Source organism: Thalassophryne amazonica, chromosome 2 (assembly GCF_902500255.1).
Source record: "Thalassophryne amazonica chromosome 2, fThaAma1.1, whole genome shotgun sequence".
NCBI classification, from domain to species: domain Eukaryota; kingdom Metazoa; phylum Chordata; class Actinopteri; order Batrachoidiformes; family Batrachoididae; genus Thalassophryne; species Thalassophryne amazonica.
In genome coordinates this window covers 39165785-39186010 of record NC_047104.1, presented here as the reverse complement: position 1 = coordinate 39186010, position 20226 = coordinate 39165785, and the positions used below count along the sequence as shown (strand labels likewise).

Sequence of the window (20226 nt, the reverse complement as noted above, 5' to 3'; positions counted from 1 at the left end):
TTTGTTTTCAGTGAGTTTAAGGACATGCTTTTTTTTTTTTTTTATAGAAATTTTAATGTAGAGAAGTGTGAATTTTTTTGTTGAAAAAATGTGAAACTGAGGTTGCCCAAACTTTCTCATGCCACTGTATATAATGTGTATAACAAGTTTACCGTAATTAGATTCTTATAGAACAGTTGGGAATCGCGGTATTGATGTTCAAATGTTCTTCTGGCTCCATGTGTGTGTCTGCAGCCCTGTCAAAGACATTCATGATGTTCTCATGGTAACTATATTTGATGAGGATGGTGACAAGGCACCGGATTTCCTGGGAAAAGTTGCTATTCCACTTCTCTCGGTACGCTATGATCTCCCGAACAGTTTGTCACACAGACTCATCTTTTTTTTCGCTTTTAAAGCACGGCTGAGCACTCAAGTGTACTTCAGGCTTCCTGCAACACAATTGATCATGCACAAATTCAGCGGCTGTTTTCTCTCTTTCAGATTCGCAATGGACAACAGACCGATTTCCTGCTTAAAAAAGAGGATTTAGGTGGGCTATCCAAGGGGAGCATCACTCTGGAGCTGGAGGTTATTTTTAACCCTGTAAGTAGAGATTCAGCCTGCAATGACGACATGAGGGAATGATGGCTGTTGCAGATGGGTAAATCCCTACTCATATGGCCATCTGCAAAGCACTCGTACGCCACGTGAACAAAGCACCAGCACGCCATGTTGAAAAAAAAACCCACCAGCACACCAAACAATAGATAAAATGTATTTTCTTCTTCTAATATTTGCCAGCACAGCAAATGTTGATCTTACTGGCTTCCAATTGGAGCCTCGGAATTCACAAAGACTGACGCCCCTCTCATAGAAGGTGTGTGCGTGGCATGTTGGTGGCAACCGTTGACGTTCTGCACTCACCGCCAATACTGGCAATTATCGGCGTATGCATGGTGTGTGACTGCTGCGTGTTCAGTGGCGTTTAACGTAGCATCTAAAACATGGGCGTGATCTGCTGCTTCTTGGCCAATGTTTTATCAGCTTTGTCTCTGTTTCCTTCCATTTCATCATGGTTTTGGAGTTTCTGAACAAACTGGTGCTTTCCAGACTCTCACAGAGTGCAGTGACGAGCGTTTTGGTCATGTTCAAAACACTTGGCACACCCTGGTGAGCGCCAGTAACCGTGTGATATTGCGTGACATGTTTGTGGTGAGTTGAGTGGTTAAGTGCTACACCTGCCTCAAAACGTCACAAGCATCATATCTGTGTGAGATGAGCTTCAGACTAAGCTATGCATTGCATGCAACAAAAATATAAATGCAACACTTTTGTTTTCTTATCCATTTTTTATGAATTGAAGTAGATCAGTGATCTACACTCAACAAAAATATAAACGCAACACTTTTGGTTTTGCTCCCATTTTGTATGAGATGAACTCAAAGATCTAAAACTTTTTCCACATACACAATATCACCATTTCCCTCAAATATTGTTCACAAACCAGTCTAAATCTGTGATAGTGAGCACTTCTCCTTTGCTGAGATAATCCATCCCACCTCACAGGTGTGCCATATCAAGATGCTGATTAGACACCATGATTAGTGCACAGGTGTGCCTTAGCCTGTCCACAATAAAAGGCCACTCTGAAAGGTGCAGTTTTGTTTTATTGGGGGGATACCAGTCAGTATCTGGTGTGACCACCATTTGCCTCATGCAGTGCAACACATCTCCTTCGCATAGAGTTGATCAGGTTGTCAATTGTGGCCTGTGGAATGTTGGTCCACTTCTCTTCAATGGCTGTGCGAAGTTGCTGGATATTGGCAGGAACTGGTACACGCTGTCGTATACGCCGGTCCAGAGCATCCCAAACATGCTCAATGGGTGACATGTCCGGTGAGTATCCGGCCATGTAAGAACTGGGACATTTTCAGCTTCCAAGAATTGTGTACAGATCCTTGCAACATGGGGCCGTGCATTATCCTGCTGCAACATGAGGTGATGTTCTTGGATGTATGGCACAACAGTGGGCCTCAGGATCTCGTCACGGTATCTCTGTGCATTCAAAATGCCATCAATAAAATGCACCTGTGTTCTTCGTCCATAACAGACGCCTGCCCATACCATAACCCCACCGCCACCATGGGCCACTCGATCCACAATATTGACATCAGAAAACCGCTCACCCACACGACGCCACACACGCTGTCTGCCATCTGCCCTGAACAGTGTGAACCGGGATTCATCCGTGAAGAGAACACCTCTCCAACGTGTCAAACGCCAGCGAATGTGAGCATTTGCCCACTCAAGTCGGTTACGACGACGAACTGGAGTCAGGTCGAGACCCCGATGAGGACGACGAGCATGCAGATGAGCTTCCCTGAGACGGTTTCTGACAGTTTGTGCAGAAATTCTTTGGTTATGCAAACCGATTGTTTCAGCAGCTGTCCGAGTGGCTGGTCTCAGACGATCTTGGAGGTGAACATGCTGGATGTGGAGGTCCTGGGCTGGTATGGTTACACGTGGTCTGCGGTTGTGAGGCTGGTTGGATGTACTGCCAAATTCTCTGAAACGCCTTTGGAGACGGCTTATGGTAGAGAAATGAACATTCAATACACGAGCAACAGCTCTGGTTGATATTCCTGCTGTCAGCATGCCAATTGCACGCTCCCTCAAATCTTGCGACATCTGTGGCATTGTGCTGTGTGATAAAACTGCACCTTTCAGAGTGGCCTTTTATTGTGGACAGTCTAAGGCACACCTGTGCACTAATCATGGTGTCTAATCAGCATCTTGATATGGCACACCTGTGAGGTGGGATGGATTATCTCAGCAAAGGAGAAGTGCTCACTATCACAGATTTAGACTGGTTTGTGAACAATATTTGAGGGAAATGGTGATATTGTGTATGTGGAAAAAGTTTTAGATCTTTGAGTTCATCTCATACAAAATGGGAGCAAAACCAAAAGTGTTGCATTTATATTTTTGTTGAGTGTATGTACACAAAAAGGTTCTCTTTGAATTTTATCCACAACTTTGTTAAATTCTATGTTGGTGAGCACTACACCTTTGCCAATAAAATCCATCCACCTGGCTGGTGTGGAATATACATATGCCTTAGAATGGTGACGATTTAAGAAAAATTATGAACAAAAAATAATTCTAAAAAAAATGCAGTTTTGTCACTTAATAGAAAGCCACAAATGTCACAAATTTTGAGGTGTACAGCCCCAATTCCAATGAAGTTGAGACGTTGTGTAAAATGTAAATAAAAACAGAATACAATGATTTGCAAATCCTCTTCAACCTATATTCAGTTGAATACACCACAAAGACAAGATATTTAATGTTCAAACTGATAAACTTTATTGTTTTTTTGCAAATATTTGCTCATTTTGAAATGGATCCTGCAACACATTTCAAAAAAGCTGGGACAGTGATATGTTTACCACTGTGTTACATTTACCACTGTGTTACATCACCTTTCCTTCTAACAACACTCAAAAAGCATTTGGGAACTGAGGACACTAATTGTTGAAACTTTGTAGGTGGAATTCTTTCCCATTCTTGCTTGATGTACGACTTCAGTTGTTCAACAGTTCTGGGTCTCTGCTTCATAATGTGCCACACATTTTCAATGGGCGACAGGTCTGGACTGCAGGCAGGTCATTCTCGTACCCGCACTCTTTTACTACGAAGCCACGCTGTTGTAACACATGCAGAATGTGGCTTGACATTGTCTTGCTGAAATAAGCAGGGACGTCCCTGAAAAAGACATTGCTTGGATGGCAGCATGTGTTGCTCCAAAACCTGCATGTACCTTTCAGCATTGATGGTGCCATCACAGATGTGTAAGTTGCCCATGCCATGGGCACTAACACACCCCCATACCATCACAGATGCTGGCTTTTGAACTTTGCGCTGGTAATAATCTGGATGGTCTTTTTCCTCTTTTGTCTGGAGGACACGACGTCCATGATGAACACGGCGGCGTTTCTGGATGTTGTTGCTGTGTGGCTTTCACTTTGCATGGTAGAGTTTTAACTTGCACTTGTAGATGTAGCGATGAACTGTGTTAACTGACACGCGGTAAGATCCTTTACACAATAATGTCAGTTTTTAATGCAGTGCCGCCTGAGGGATCAAAGGTCACAGGCATTCAATGTTAGTTTTCGGCCTTGCCGCTTATGTGTAGAAAGTTCTCCAGATTCTCTGAATCTTCTGATTATATTATGGACTGTAGATGATTGAATCCCTAAATTCCTTGCAATTGAACATTGAGAAACATTGTTCTTAAACTGTTGGACAGTTGTTTCACACAGTTGTTCACAAAGTGGTGATCCTCACTCCGTCTTCACTTGTGAACAGCTGAGCCTTTTGGGAATGCTCATTTTTTTACCCAATCATGACACTCACCTGTTTCCAATTAACCTGTTCACCCGTGGAATGTTCCAAACAGGTGTTCTTTGAGCATTCATCAACTTTCCCAGTCTTTTGTTGCCCCTGTCCCAGCTTTTTTGAAATGTGTTGCAGGCATCCATTTCAAAATTAGCAAATATTTGCACAAAAACAATAAAGTCTATCAGTTTGAACGTTAAATATCTTGTCTTTGTGGTGTATTCAACTGAATATAGGTTGAAGAGGATTTGCAAATCATTGTATTCTGTTTTTATTTACATTTCACACAACGTGCCAACGTCATTGGAATTGGGGTTGTACTTTTGGCATGCTTGATTGCATGAATGTCCGCCTGAGCTGTTGCTCACAATCATAGCCCATGTGAGCCCAAGACCACCACATCTGGCTTCTTCACCTGAGAGATCATCTGAGACCAGCCACCCAGAAAGCTGATGCTTCACAAGAGTCGGTTTGCACAACTGAAGAATTTCTGCACGAGCTATCAGAAACCATCTCAGGGAGACTCATCTGAGTGCTCATCGTCCTCACTGCAGTCTTGAACTGACTAATTTTTTATCAAAGCCAACCTGATTGGTCAAAAAGTTGATGGTGTGTGGCACCTTGAAAAAAATGTTCTCTTCCAGATGAATCCTGGTTGACACCATATCATGCACATGGCAGACAGCGCGTCTGTCATGTGGGCAGGAGGTTTGCTGATGTCAAAGTTGTGAACAGAGTATAAACTACAACCAACAAACTAACACAAGTGCATTTTCATGGCATTCATCTGCCCCCATTGCCTCATGATGCAGCATAATAATGTACAGGACCATGTTGCAAGAATATGTAGAACATCCCAGTTATTGCATGAACTGCATATGGCGCGTGTTTTGAATGCTGTTGGAGTCGACCAACATTCCACTGGATGCAATAAATAACCTGATCAACTCTATTCAAAGGAAATATCAAATGATGGTCAGCAGCTACCCCCCCCCCCCCCCCCAAAAAAAAAAACCCCAAAAAGAATAAAGTGCATACAGTATCTGATCTGTAGCCCTATGTGAAACCACACTGTAGGTCAGTGTCTAATATGTGACCTTTGTAACCAGTTCAAGTCACATGTGTTAAATAATCATGCTGTGTAATCAGTATCTTTTAACATGTCACCCCTGTTGGGTGCATGGTTTACGCTGCATCCGGAAAGTATTCACAATGCTTCACTTTTTCCACATTTTGTTATGTTTGGAAGAAACCAGGCACCATCCCTATAATGAAGCATAATGGTGGCAGCATCATGCTCTGGGAATGTTTTTCAGCTGCAGGAACTGGGAGACTAGTCAGGATTGAGGGAGAGATGAATCCAACAATGTACACAGACATCCTGGATGAAAACCTGCTGCAGAGCGCTCTTGACCTCAGACTGGGGCAACGGTTCACCTTTCAGCAGGACAGTGACCCTAAGCACACAGTCAAGATATCAAAGGAGTGGTTTTAGGACAACTCTGTGAATGTCCTTGAGAGGCCCAGACAGATCCCAGACCTGAATCTGATTGAACATCTCTGGAGAAATCTGAAAATGGCTGTGCAATGACGCACCCATCCAACCTGATGGAGCTTGAGAGGTGCTGCAAAGAGGAATGGGCAAAACTGCCCAAAGATGGGTACACCAAGCTTGTGGCATCATATTCAAAGGTGCATCAACAAAGTATTGAGCAAAGGGTGTGAATACTTTGTGATTTCTTAGGTTTTTTTTTTATTATTATTATTTTTAATAAATTTAAAAAAAAACTTTGTGATGTTGTCATTATGGGGTGCTATGAGTAGAATTTTGAGGGGGAAAAATATGTACTCCATTTTGGAATAAGGCTGTAACATAAAAAAATGTGGAGAATTGAAACTGTGAATACTTTCTGGGTGTACCGTGTCCTTGTAAAGGTGAACTTTGAGGAAAATTAAGCTTATTTGTTTGTTTTATTTTTTGTGCATTGAATGTCTTAAATATCTTACTTTAAACTGATGAAAAATGGATTGAAAGTGTAGCATTTTTATTTCTGTTGATTATAGGAACATTTTTTAATTAAAATTTGGATACAAGGGGAATTGCTTTACCAAGACATATGTGTTCTATTGCTCACAAGTGCATGCATTTAGTTTTGATGAAATTTATATATGAAAGTGTTGACCAGTCATCTGCATTAAGCACTGATGCATTTCTGAAGTGTTCTTATTGCTCTCCTTCTCTTTTGTTTTGTGACTCCCCTCCTCTCCCCCAAATCAGATCAAAGCAAGCATAAAAACCTTCCAACCCAAGGAGAGAGGATTCATGGAGGATAATCCGAAGTTTTCCAAAAAGGTTTGAAGCAGCTGTTGATTTCAAAACTGAGATGTAAACTACATTGATGTTGCAACACACCTGATTGTATTTTATTTTTGTAATTTTGTTGATATGCTTATCCAGAACAGATTAGAGTATGGTCAGTAATATCATACACTGTAACGCCATAATTTTAAACATTATAAGCACATGGCAGTAAGGTCAAAGGTGAGATTACTGCCTCTGCCTTTTTGAACACCCCTTCAAGAGGAATACTGTCAAAGAAATGAGAACATTTTAGTTCAGAGAGGTAGACAAATGAGAAAAAGGGAATTTGCACAGACATTACCTTGTTAGTTCTGTTTTTATGGCATTAAAATGAAAATTTTCCACTTACAGCCGCGCTGCAGTCTTTGCTTTTCACAGAATTATTTTCCTCAATTGGTCAAATTGAGCTTTAATTTACCCCGTCACTGCTTTTTTTTGTCTGCTGTTCTGCTACATTAGTTTGATATAGTGTGCCTGATTGCACCTCCCACAAAGGCTCATTGTTGCCAAACATACATTGCTCACAATTGCCAAGGTTGGCCCACACGATGACGAGCCGGCCGCACTAATCAGAGGGAGGTTTTCTCTCCAAAGTCCTGGCAAAGGTCTGGCCAAAATCAGTTGAGATTAATAACATGTATTACCTGCTGTTGTTGTAGCTCAGCAAATGTGCTGAAGAGAATACAGTGCTCCATAAATACCGATTACCTGATGTTTTGCTTTTTACTGCTCAGCGCAACCAAATTTGGTCGAGTTGCTGTTCTGAAACATCTGTCCATCCATCCTGTCTAGTAATGTTGCTTCAGTTTCTTTAAAAATAAGAAGTCCAGCTTTTCACACCTTTATCCAGATTGAGATCCTGTTGAAGCCCAAGGTCAAACTACGTTTAATTGCTCTTTGCTAGGTCCGAGCCGACATCTCATCCTACCATAGGTCTGACAAGAGACTCCACTCTACTATGCTATTGGGCCAGCTGTTTTGAGTAGTTGTACAGGACTGTTCCTCCTGCTGACATGTTGGACATCCTTATTGTCAGAGTTTTGGTAGCTGATCCACCGGTCAGCTACAAACCACTGAATCTCAATTAAAGATAAACTTTATTGATCTCACAGAGGAGAAATTCACATGTTACGTAAGCTATTAAAAAAAACACACAAGATGGGTGTAAGTAGGGGAAAATGTTCATCAAACAGTGTGTGCAAGGATAAGCAGTAATAATACTTGTAACAGTACGAGACATAAGAAATGATGTAGAAATAGAATATGTATCTATATATATATATATACACACACATGCATATGTACAGTAGTGTTCAGAATAATAGTAGTGCTATGTGACTAAAAACAATCCAGATTTTGAGTATATTTCTTATTGTTACATGGGAAACAAGGTACCAGTAGATTCAGTAGATTCTCACAAATCCAACAAGACCAAGCATTCATGATATGCACATTCTTAAGGCTATGAAATTGGGCTATTAGTAAAAAAAAAAAAGTAGAAAAGAGGGTGTTCACAATAATAGTAGCATCTGCTGTTGATGCTACAAACTCAAAACTGTTATGTTCAAACTGCTTTTTTAGCAATCCTGTGAATCACTAAACTAGTATTTAGTTGTATAACCACAGTTTTTCATGATTTCTTCACATCTGCGAGGCATTAATTTTGTTGGTTTGGAACCAAGATTTTGCTTGTTTACTAGTGTGCTTGGGGAAATTGTCTTGTTGAAACACCCATTTTCAGGGCATGTCTTCTTCAGCATAAGGCAACATGACCTCTTCAAGTATCTTGACATATCCAAACTGATCCATGATACCTGGTATGCAATATATAGGGGCAGCACCGTAGTAGGAGAAACATGCCCATATCATGATGCTTGCACCACCATGCTGCACTGTCTTCACTGTGAACTGTGGCTTGAATTCAGAGTTTGGGGGCCATCCCACAAATTGTCTGCGGCCCTTGGACCCAAAAAGAACAATTTTAGTCTCATCAGTCCACAAAAGTGGACTGCTATTGTACAGCCTGACAGCAGCAGGGAGGAACGACCTACGGTATCATTCCTTCTTGCACTGAGGGTGCCTCACCCTGTCACTGAACGAGCTGGTCAGCTCCACTATAGTCCAGAGGGTGAGAGGAGTTGTTCATGATGGATTTGAACTTGGTTAACAACCTCCTCTCAGCCACCTCCTCCAGAGAGTCCAGAGGACAGCCCAGGACATAGCTGGACTTCCTGAGCAGCTTTTTCATTCTCTCTCTCTCTTTCCCGCTCTGTGCTGCCCGGGGCCCAACAGACGACAGTATAGAGGAGAGCAGAGGCTACAACAGAGTCGTAGAAGGTGTTAAGCAGAGGCCTGCTCACTCCAAAGGATCTCAGTCTCCTCAGGAGGTGGAGGCGACTCTGGCCTTTTTTTGTACCTGGCGTCGGTGTTGTGAGTCCAGTCCAGTTTGCTGTTGAGGTGAACACCCAGGTATTTGAAACTGTCCACAGTCTCTATGCCCTCCCCCCTCCAGCTCGTTCCCCTCAGACATGCAACCCACAATAGTAGAGTCATCAGAGAACTTCTGGAGGTGGCAGCTGTCCATGTTGTAGGTGAAGTCCGAGGAGTAGAGGGTGAAGAGGAAAGGCGAGAGGATGGTGCCCTGGGGGGCCCCAGTGTTGCACCTTACCACCTCAGACTGACAGCCGCGCAGCCGCACGTACTGCGGGCGGTCAGTGAGGTAGTCAATGGTCCAGGCAGCGAGATGTCAATCCACACCTGTGTCCTCCAGCTTCCCCCGCAGCAGCGCCGGTCTGATGGTGTTGAAAGCGCTGGAGAAATCAAAGAACATGACTCTCACAGCGTTCCCGCCGCTCTCCAGGTGGGTGAGCACTCGCTGCAGTAGGTAGATGACAGCATCATCTACCCCAATGTTGGGCCTGTAGGCGAACTGCAGTGGGTCCAGGGTGTCGCTCACCATGGTGCGGAGGTGAGACAGGACAAGCCACTCCATGGTCTTCGTGAGGTGGGAGGTCAGGGCAACTGGTCTGTATTGGGCTGGTTCCTTGGCGTGCGGTGTTTTGGGAACCGGGACCACACAGGAGGTCTTCCACAGGTTGGAGACCACCCCCAGGCTGAGGCTCATGTTGAAGATGTGGCTGAGGACCTCACAGAGCAGGGGGGCAGGTATGGAGGAGCCAAAACAGTTAAAGTAGCTGTTTAGCTCCTCTGCGAACCGAGAATCTCCATCTGCAGTCCTGTTGGCACCCTGCCCAAATCCGGAGGCTGTCTTGAGGCATCTCCACACGTCTCTGACGTTGTTCCGGGCCAGCTGCTCCTCCATCTTCCTTCCATACTCCTTCTTAGATTAGATTAGATTGAATTAGATTGCAAAGGTGGAAAAACAGTTGAGGACGGTAACAGCACTGCTGAGCTCTGTGGTATCAAGGCGTAACTTGTTCCTATTTGGAAAGGAAAGGGCAAGTGACTTGATTACAGGGGTATTAAATTGCTCTGTGCCAGGAAGGTTCCTGCGAGGGTCATTCTCAGTAAGATTGAGTGCCAGCTGTCTGCTGCTCAGTGTGGTTTCACATTCAAGAAGTCAGTCATTGGCCACATCCCAGCTCTGTTGTTGATTGCAAGTGTGAAATCTTTCATTTGGTTGATTGGGTTGCTTCATGGCATGTCCTGAGAATCACAAATAAATTGCTCGGCATCATATCCAGCCTATATGCAGGTACTGTGGGTGTTGTGTGGCGTGGAGGCAGAGTCTCTGACTTCTGTCCAGTGAATTCTGGCATTTGTCTCTGATTTGTATTGTGTTATTAAAATCTTAGGAGAATTTGCATTCTGACATCATGTGGCATATCACATTATGGACTCCTAAATCTTGTGTAGGCAAACGCCAAACAAATGTGTGGAGGTTGGTTGAGGATGAAAAACGGGTAAAAGTAAAACCAGGCACTCAGTGAAAATGGGTGTAAGGAATTTTATTTGTTTAATTTTAATCACAATGCTGGAAGATTATCTGAAAGAGACAAAGTCCTATATCGGTTATTGCTGGATTCTGTTGCATGAAATGGATGCGAGTCCATGACTTCCCCTGGTTGTGATGCAAGCACATCACAGGTTCCTTCCTAAAACCATTTACAGCTGAGTGTTCTGGGACAGCACGATGAAGTCTCTTGTCTGGGTAGCATGGCTGGGAATCAAACCCAGGTTTACATATTTGTATCCCAGCTTCTATCCACAGAGGCACCTCAGTCTAGGTTTGATTCCCAGTCACACTACCTGTCTGTGTCTTGGGGCACGATGCTTAATTTCCAATGCTCCAGTCCACACATCTGTAAATGGGTACTGGCCTTGGCCTGGAGGTGTTGTAGGTTGTCACGTTTGCCAGTCGGCCTCATTGCCTACAAAAGACTAACATCTCCGTGACTGAAGAACTATCTGTGCATCAACTATTGCTGAAATCTGCCCACTACCCTGTGAACAGTCAAACTGATGGAGGCAGTTATATAAACTCCACCTCTCTCCATATATTGACAGAAATAATGAGGCACTGGGACAGGGGAACATGTACAGCATCACTTTCACTTTTCACTTGCAGTAGAAATCTTGAAAACAGCCTTTAAAACTAGACTGTTAGATGCTTTGTAAGGTTGTTATAAAAGTCTTAGTCCTCAAGCAATGCAAATATCTTGAACCGCAACACGGCGGTTGTTACATTTTCATTTTTCTGACTTGTTTTTCAGATTCTGGCAAGAAACGTGCTGCGCGTGCAGACACTGTTCAAGGCCATTAGGTCAACTCTGCAGTACATCAAAAGCTGCTTCCAGTGGGAGAGCATTCAGAGGAGCCTGCTGGCCTTCCTGGTGATGTGATTTTACTGCTCATCAACACGCACTCTGCATTTTTTCTCCAAGCTGTACAAGATGACCCTCGTCTGGCAAACCTGTGTGAACCCTGTCTGTGAGAATCTTAATCAGTGCAGTGTCGGGCTCAGCAGAAGTGCAGGCTTGTCTCCGGCTCTGCGCTTGAATGGACCGTTTCAGGGCTGCTTGTCTTACGGATGCAAAGTTAAGCCTCAGCTGGATAGAGTCGAGTCCCGGTGGAGTTGAGCTGGAGTCAATTTTTGTTCCGCTTCCCTGACAACTCATTAACCCTCTGTCCAATCTGTGCTCACTTTGATTTAGACCCCATTATACAGACAGAAGTCCAATTAAAAATCCTCTTAGATGAGGTTGATTTTATCCATCTTGCTATTGTTGCATAAGTGAGGACAGCAAAACGGCAGCGTTTCCTTAAACTGTTTGTGCAAATCTTTGAGATGAATTTCCCTCATACTTAGCCTGATTTTTTTGTGAAGTGCAGTGAATTGTGCACTGACTGTAGACAGATGAGGTCATGGGAAGGTGATTTTGTTGTTACAGCTGGCATCCTGTAGGTGGCAGAAAGTGTCTCAGGAGTTTGTATTCAAGGTACACGGCTGTTGTTGAAAAGAAGCACTGTCACACAGACATGGTAGTTTCAGCAATACTACTGTCTGCGTTTTAGCTTTGAGTTATGCACTTTCAGAGGCTGAAATACTGTATTTCTGTTGCATGGATATTGTGATCTTGTGATCTTTTATTGCAAAAATTATAACTAACTCCTATTATATTTAATAATGACAATTAATGGTACACCAGTCCAATATTTTGGGTTGTGTCAGAGCAATATTGGCTATAGTTTTAACTTGAAAACACCTTGTTTTCACATACACTGCAAAAATAGGAAAAAAAGTATATTTGTCTAATTTCTCATAAAAATATTTAATTACACTTAATACAAGCCAAAAATCACTTGTGTAAAATTTCAGTAAGCTATTACTCATCATTATATGGCTGCAAAACTACGCGTGCTCTGATTGGGTGATTGCCAGTAAGATATTTTCCCATATCCGGACCGGTTTCCATGACACTTGATCCGCAACACATGTTTTCTTTACAAACCAGGAAGCTAAAAAGCAAACCTGACATGAACGTACTCCATAAATCTCAACAGCACTGGAAAAAACACAGATTAAAAGCTTATCAGCTAATGACTGGACCGTCTGTTAGCAAGTTCTTCATGGAGCTGAAGAAAGCGAATGAGCTCAACACCATCAGCAGCAATACTGTAAGTTTTCGTGTTTATAGTATGTATAACAGCCATATAGTAAATAAATTACTAACCTCACTTGCTGTGTTAATAATAATTTATGTCTGCCAAGGATGTAATAAAGTCTTCTGTGTTTATTGATTCATTTAGTTATTTTATTTGTCTGTCAGTTGGCAGGATTATGTCAAAACTACTGCACGGATTTTGATGAAATTTTCACCACAGATAGATATTAGGGCAAGACTCTGTTATATTTTGAAGGTGATCCGAATCAAGATTTCACAATATATCGGCTTTTAAGGATTATGCCAAAACTACTTCACAGATTCTCACCAAATTTGCACCCTGTTAGGGCATGGAAGACTCCACTGAATTTTGGAGGTGATCTGGATCTGGATTGGTGGATGTCAGAAATCTGGGATTGCTCTTGTTTTTATAAAATTACAACTTAAACTTTTCAAAACTGTCCTAAAAACATCTTGTTTTGCGTCATATCTGAAATGAAATGCGCGTTTGACTAAGATGCTGTTTGTAAAAGCTGTAACACATCCTAATACAAGTAAAATAAAAGTCGAAATGAGTTTTCTCACCTAATTTTAAGACATTTCAAGAAATCCTGTGACTTTTCACTTGTTAGATTGGCAGATTTTTTTTTTTATTTTTTATTAAAATGTGTTTTTATTGTCAGAACAAGTTTTTAGAAAATCTGCCAATGTAGTGTTTCCCAGTAGCTGAGGAATTACTTGTGGTGGTGGTCGGTATGGCGCGTGTGATTAGCGGGCTCGGAAAAAACTAAACAAAGACTTATAAATTTTATTCATTACAAATCATACTTGATATTGTTTAATAATTTAGAATTTTGCACGTTAAGCAATTTGGGCTAGGAGCATAGATGGGACGGGAGCTGTATGCCATAGTCCAGGGGTGGTCAGTCATGTATACTAGCATAGTTTCACCTTAGAATTGGAATATAATATATAACATATACCTACTGAATTTTCATGTAGCTACTTAACTTCCAGTTCTGTGCTTGGTGGTTTCATTACCCCGGCAGACTGGTTTAGGTTAAGTTTTGGTATGACATGTTTATTCGTGCCCAGTAATCTTCATATATGTTCCATATACTGTTTGTATAGTATGTACGTATTCTTAGCTGTTCTTACTTTCTACTTTTTTAATGTTTTTTCTAGCTACAAATAATTTTCTATAGTTTTCTGATATTATGATAACTATGTATAATAATAGTCCTACAAAATAATGTACTTTTACCCTGTCCTTTATACATACATTATTATATATGATAGCTGCTTTTAAAATATGGCGCTCACTAGCCCAAATAACCAAGGTGATGGACTCTTACCCTAGTCCCTTAAACAAGGGTTTAAATATCATGATGGCTACGTATAAGAGGGGGTGGTCACTAGCCCGGCATGTAATTAGATATTTAGATAGACCTTAGTGTACTAGCATAGTTTCACCTTAGAATTGGAATATAATAAGATATACCTACTGAATTTTCATGTGCTATGAAGGGCAGAGACACTGACATTGCAAGTTTTCCTTGCAACCAATCACCTCAGCAGGTGATTTCATTGACAATCAGGTGTTTATGTTCAGGGGAGAAGCTCATCAGCAAACCACCTGCTGAGGTGATTGATTGCAAGGAAAACCTGCAGTGTCTCGGCCCTCGTTGCCCACCCCTGCCATAGTCACTTACTCTCGCCTAAAAATACTTTTCTGTCTTCAAAATACATGAATCCAATGGAGGGTGAAAAAACACAAATGGTGGTTTACAAATCTACAACCCACAATTAATGAAGCAGTGAAGGTGATTCATCTAGGAGGGGATGTCTGCACTGCAAATCAAGTCATGAATTGTGTTGGGGGGGCAATTAGATTTTGGATTTTATTTTGCTGGGTGACTGCCCAAGTAGAGCCTGTGCGTGCGATAACACTACAGTAGAACAAGTGACAATTCACTTAAGGTTTTTGGAAATAAGGTTTTGAAATTAGCTGAGAAAACTCAATTTGAGCTTTGTGTTACTAGGAAGTGTTGTATCTTTTACAAATTATAAATTAAAAGGGATGAGCAATAAGTGTAGATTGCATATTTGATGGAAAAATTAGGCAAATATATTTGGTAAGAGTTTGCATCTTTTCATTTATTTATTTTTATTTTTTTGCGCAGTCTAAGATGGAATGAAGGATGACGTTCATTCGCAGTTTCACCAAATGACTCCTGATCACTTAAACAATCACAGTCACACTGAAATCTCACATTTATTAAAGTTCTGTGTTGACTTTCAGAGTAGCTGGTTTTCTGAATGGTTCCATGATGAACCAGAGTGACACTCAGCTGAGTGCATTCCTCTGCCAAACACTTTATATATTTTCTTTTTTAAGCCTACTTATTGTTTCTGGATCTGCTGCCTGAATCCAGATCTGCACTAAAATGTAACTCTGTGTCTGAGTAGCTAGCTGTAAAGCAGTGAGTGCTTTATGATGTCACAGATGTGCTCTTTGATTACTGGGTCACGCTTGTATTTCTCTGTGGAAATCCTGCATCATAAAAACTGCTCCACCATACTCGGTAGCTCTCATAACAGCAGGAAGCCTTTCATTTTTATTAAAATGTTTATGTGGTCTGGATGGTATTTCCAGAGTGGTGATGTTGTCTGAGACGTTGTAATGCCTCTTAGGCTGAAGTGGGCCACGATTATCACAAACTTTATGAGCGCAGTATAAGTTTCCACCAAAGCGTGATTGACTTTACCGCTGTCGCAGCACTCGGTCGTTACAAAAGTCCACAGTAATAAAACAGCACAGTTTGAGAGCAGAGCTGGACGCCGGCTTGCTGTAGGCGTGCAATGTCACTGATAACGACGTGGTTGGCGTTTTGCATGTTAAAGATGTTAGTGGTAGCTGTGGGGGAGTGATGTCTTTACCAGATGTTCACTTCGAGCTGCTGCTGCTTCTTGTAACGGGATTATTTAGTATATTCTGAACAGAATAATTCAGACCTACATTTTTTTAAATCTTCATTTTATTCCACATCACAGGCAGTATGATGGATATTAGTGACTCCATCATCCACAGACTCAATTTGGCTTTCATTTACATGAGATGAAACCCGAGCAGTTGTGTGATTATTGTGTGTGCACAAGCATTCAGCGCTCGACCTGCATGCTGTGCTCGGAAACACCATCTGCAGGAAGCAGCGGCAGCGATCTGTTTTCAGTTTGCAGGAATGGTGGAACCGTTGAGAAGCGTCTGACCTGTGTCGCTCTCTGTCAGCAGGTGTTTGTGCTGACTGTGTGGCACTGGCAGTTTTACATGCTCCCCTTCTTCCTGGTTCTGCTCATCTTGTGGAACTACATCCATATCTCCTCAGGTCCCGTCTCCCATGAGCTGGTAAGTCAAGTGGCGCTCCAGCGGCCACTGCTGGCACACAGTGACCTGCTGGGCTTGTGTGTTCACGACATATTTGTTTGTGAAGAAATTGCGACCTGAGCTCATTTTTGTCTAATAATTAAAAGCAGACATGTTCCCATAGTAACCAATTACCAATCATCAAGCAGTGCTATAATCCTAAAGCAGTGTTTTTGTCTGATTATCTCTGGCTGTAAGAGGGAGACATGTAAATAATTGAATAGATTGAGGCCACGTACAGTAAACCAATAATAGTGCAGAGGACGTGGCTGCTCTTTGAATGTGTAATTTAAATTGTGTAAGTTAACATTAAGAAATTACATGCAAACAAAATGTCATGCAAAGCATTACTCGTACAAAAGTGTATTTTATTTGGGTACATCAAATGCGGTGCACCGGTGCAGTATTTTGGATGGGTATCTGTCCAATATTGTCCAAAATTACTGGCTTGGATATCGGCAATTTAACCAAATCAGATGCGCGTCTTCTCTTGTACATCTGAGTCATGTTATAGGCTGTGTGTGTTTTCCTTACAGGGAGCAGAATACAGGGCTGCATCTAATGATTATTTTTCTAATCTGTAGATTTTTTTTTTTTTTTTTTTTTTTTTTAAGAATCCCAACATATAATAAGTCCCTTTGGCTGCACCCTTGTTTACACTCGGGGTTGCAACAGCAAATCCAAGGTCGGTCTGTAAGTTGAATTAAAGGATATAAATTGCCAAAAATTTTAAAGGCAGTCATTGGGTAAAAATGTTAGAAAGTCTTGCACACAGCTTTGCCTCTTCCTCAGACAAAAGAGAAAATAAAATCCTAATAAATTCCATAGTTCGACAAGTTATGATTATTTTCCATGTCAGTTAATCTGTTTATTTTCTGGCTTAATCCATTAATTGTTTGGTCCAGCAAATGGTGAAAAATATCAGTGTTTCTCAAAGCCTAAGATAGCATCAATTATCCTGTTTTGCTGCAAACCCAAAGATGTTCAGTTTAGTGTCAGAGACGATTAAAGAAACTAGAAAATATTTACATTTAAGAAAATTAAATCGGAGAGTTTAGACCTCTTATTAAAGAAAAAAAAACCTCAAAATGACTAACAAATTACCAAAATATAATGATAAATTAATTCAATGATTACTGATTACTTGATTGTTGCAGCTTGAGTAGAATATTGTATGCAGTTTGTTTTATGGTTAGGTTATTACCGTACATCTAGACATCTATATTATAATAGCCAAGTGGGCTCTGTGTGTGTGTGGGGGGGGGGGGCTTTCGATCACGGACGAACTGGGGAGCTGACATTTGCTGTTTGGTATGCTTATGTATTTTGGGTCAAGGATAAATGCTGCAAAAACAGAAAGTTGATATGACTAATATTTTTGGAGAAATTAGCAATAGTAACTAACAGTGAACAATGGTCATTCTGCTGCAATGCACCATGGAAGTTCGGAGTTTTAGGGTTTTAAATGTTATTGTGGTTCGTGTTAGTTTATCAGTGTTGTTAGTGTTACTGATTTATTGTGTTTTTTAAATTAGATTAAAAGCACCTGCTTGCAGCAGAATGCTGTTTGGTATGCTTGTATTTTGGGTCAAGGATTAACGCAGAGAAAACAGAAGGTTGATACTACTAATATTTTTTGAAAAATTAGTAATATTAGCTAACAACAGTGAACAATGTGATAATTACATTCTGGACTCACACACCATTCCAGCAGGAGGCAGTAAATCATCTATATATTAAAAGTATGCGTGCGTGCATGATTTTATTTAATAAGTTCAATGTAAGTACATAATTGTAAATATGTTATAAATACACGGATGGCACAAGAAAATGAAAACACTAATTTCCATTGTGGTCCATTTAAAAATCAAATGGCAAATAGAAGTAATAATAAAATATTAATAATATTAATATTAACAATAATAACAATTATGATATGGATAATAATAATTATAATAGTGTGTATATGATAAGAATTTATAAATACATTAAGACAGTAAATTAACATTAAAAAAATTACATAATTAACAGAAAATAAAAGGGTTGCATTCTTCTTCTGAAAATTGTTGAGGTCTAAGGTTCTAAAAACATTCTGGACTCACACGCCATTCCAACTCATTATTGAAACTTTGCATAATTTATTACCACCTTTGGGGAAAAAAAATGTCACCTACAGTGAGGAAAATAAGTATTTGAACACCTTGCGATTTTTGCAAGTTCTCCCACTTAGAAATCATGGACGTGTCTGAAATTTTCATCTTAGGTGCATGTCCACTGTGAGAGACATAATCTAAAAAAAAAAATCTGGAAATCACAATGTATGATTTTTTTTAAATAATTTATTTGTATGTTACTGCTGCAAATAAGTATTTGAACACCTGTGAAAATCAATGTTAATATTTGGTACAGTAGCCTTTGTTTGCAATTACAGAGGTCAAATGTTTCCTGTAGTTTTTCACCAGGTTTGCACACACTGCAGCAGGCATTTTGGTCCACTCCTCCATACAGATCTTCTCTAGATCTTTCAGGTTTGGAGTTTCAGCTCCCTCCAAAGATTTTCTATTGAGTTCAGGTCTGGAGACTGGCCAGGCCATTCCAGGACCTTGAAATGCTTCTTACGGAGCCCCTCCTTAGTTGCCCTGGCTGTGTCTTTGGGGTCATTGTCATGCTGGAAGACCCAGCCATGACCCATCTTCAGTGCTCTTACTGAGGGAAGGAGGTTGTTTGCCAAAATCTCGCAATACATGACCCCATCCATCCTCCCTTCAATACGATGCAGTCATCCTGTCCCCTTTGCAGAAGAGCACCCCCAGAGTATGATGTTTCCACCCCATGCTTCAAGGTTGGGATGATTTTCTTGGGGTTGTTCTCATCCTCTAAACATGGTAAGTGGAGTTGATTCCTAAAAGCTCTATTCTGGTCTCATCTGACCACATGACATTCTCCCATGCCTCCTGTGGATCATCCAGATGGTCACTGGTGAACTTCAAACGGGCCTGGACATGTGCTGGCTTGAGCAGGGGGACCTTGCTGCCCTGCAGGATTTTAAACCATGACAGCATCATGTGTTACTAATGTAATCTTTGTGACTGTGGTCCCAGCTCTCTTCAGGTCATTGACCAGGTCCTCCTGTGTAGTTCTGAGCTTTCTCAGAATCATCCTTACCCCACAAAGTGAAATACAGTGGTCCCTCATTTATTGCGGGAGTTACGTTCTAAAAATAGCCCGCAGTAAGCGAAATCCGCGAAATAGACAGCGTTATTTTTGCAATTATTATAGACGTTTTAAGGCTGTAAAACCCCTCACTACACACTTTATACACTTTTCTCAAAACAGGCAGTAACATTTTCTCACTTTTCTCTCATGTGTAAACACTCTCAAAGTTCAAACTTTAGTAGGAAACTAAGACCAACCTGTTTTCAGGCCCAAACATTTGTTTGAGAAATAAAAATAGAACGTTTTCCTACAAATAATTATGATGGCTTTTAGAACTAACATTTAATTTTAACGATCAACCTACGAGGTTGGACACATAAGAAATTATTAATAGTGACTGACCAGTATGTCACAGTTCCTCTGACCGCGCCTCTGCGTCCTGGTGCCGCGCCACTGTTGCGCCTTTTTCCACTGAGTCACACCTCGCTGCAGGTGTCTTTCCGAGTGAAGAACACAGTTATGGGTAGTTGTTGGCGCTCTTTTTTTCTTCTGAGCGAGAAAATTCTTATAAACAGACACGCAGAACACAATGCACGTACTCTCCCTTCACAGTGCCGTGACCAGCCTGCTTGATGAGGACGCAGAACACAATGCGCTGTTTAAAAAAAAAAAAGCATGCAAAATTGGACTAAAAAAATCCGCGAAACTGTGAGGCCGCGAAAGGTGAACTGCGTTATAGCGAGGGACCACTGTATTGCATGGAATCCCAGACTGAGGGA

At 41.2% G+C, this 20226-nt stretch overlaps 1 protein-coding gene across 3 annotated transcripts in view; it reads left to right on the top strand.

The window, feature by feature from the left end:
• Window positions 1-20226, top strand: part of mctp2b (multiple C2 domains, transmembrane 2b) — a 138366-nt gene that overhangs the window by 99417 nt on the left and 18723 nt on the right. For all 3 annotated transcript variants that reach the window (XM_034185177.1, XM_034185171.1, XM_034185186.1), the window contains 5 exons: window positions 235-337; window positions 484-585; window positions 6659-6733; window positions 11476-11595; window positions 16160-16273. In XM_034185177.1, the coding sequence (XP_034041068.1) occupies window positions 235-337; window positions 484-585; window positions 6659-6733; window positions 11476-11595; window positions 16160-16273 (514 nt within the window). The remainder of the gene's footprint in view (window positions 1-234; window positions 338-483; window positions 586-6658; window positions 6734-11475; window positions 11596-16159; window positions 16274-20226) is intronic.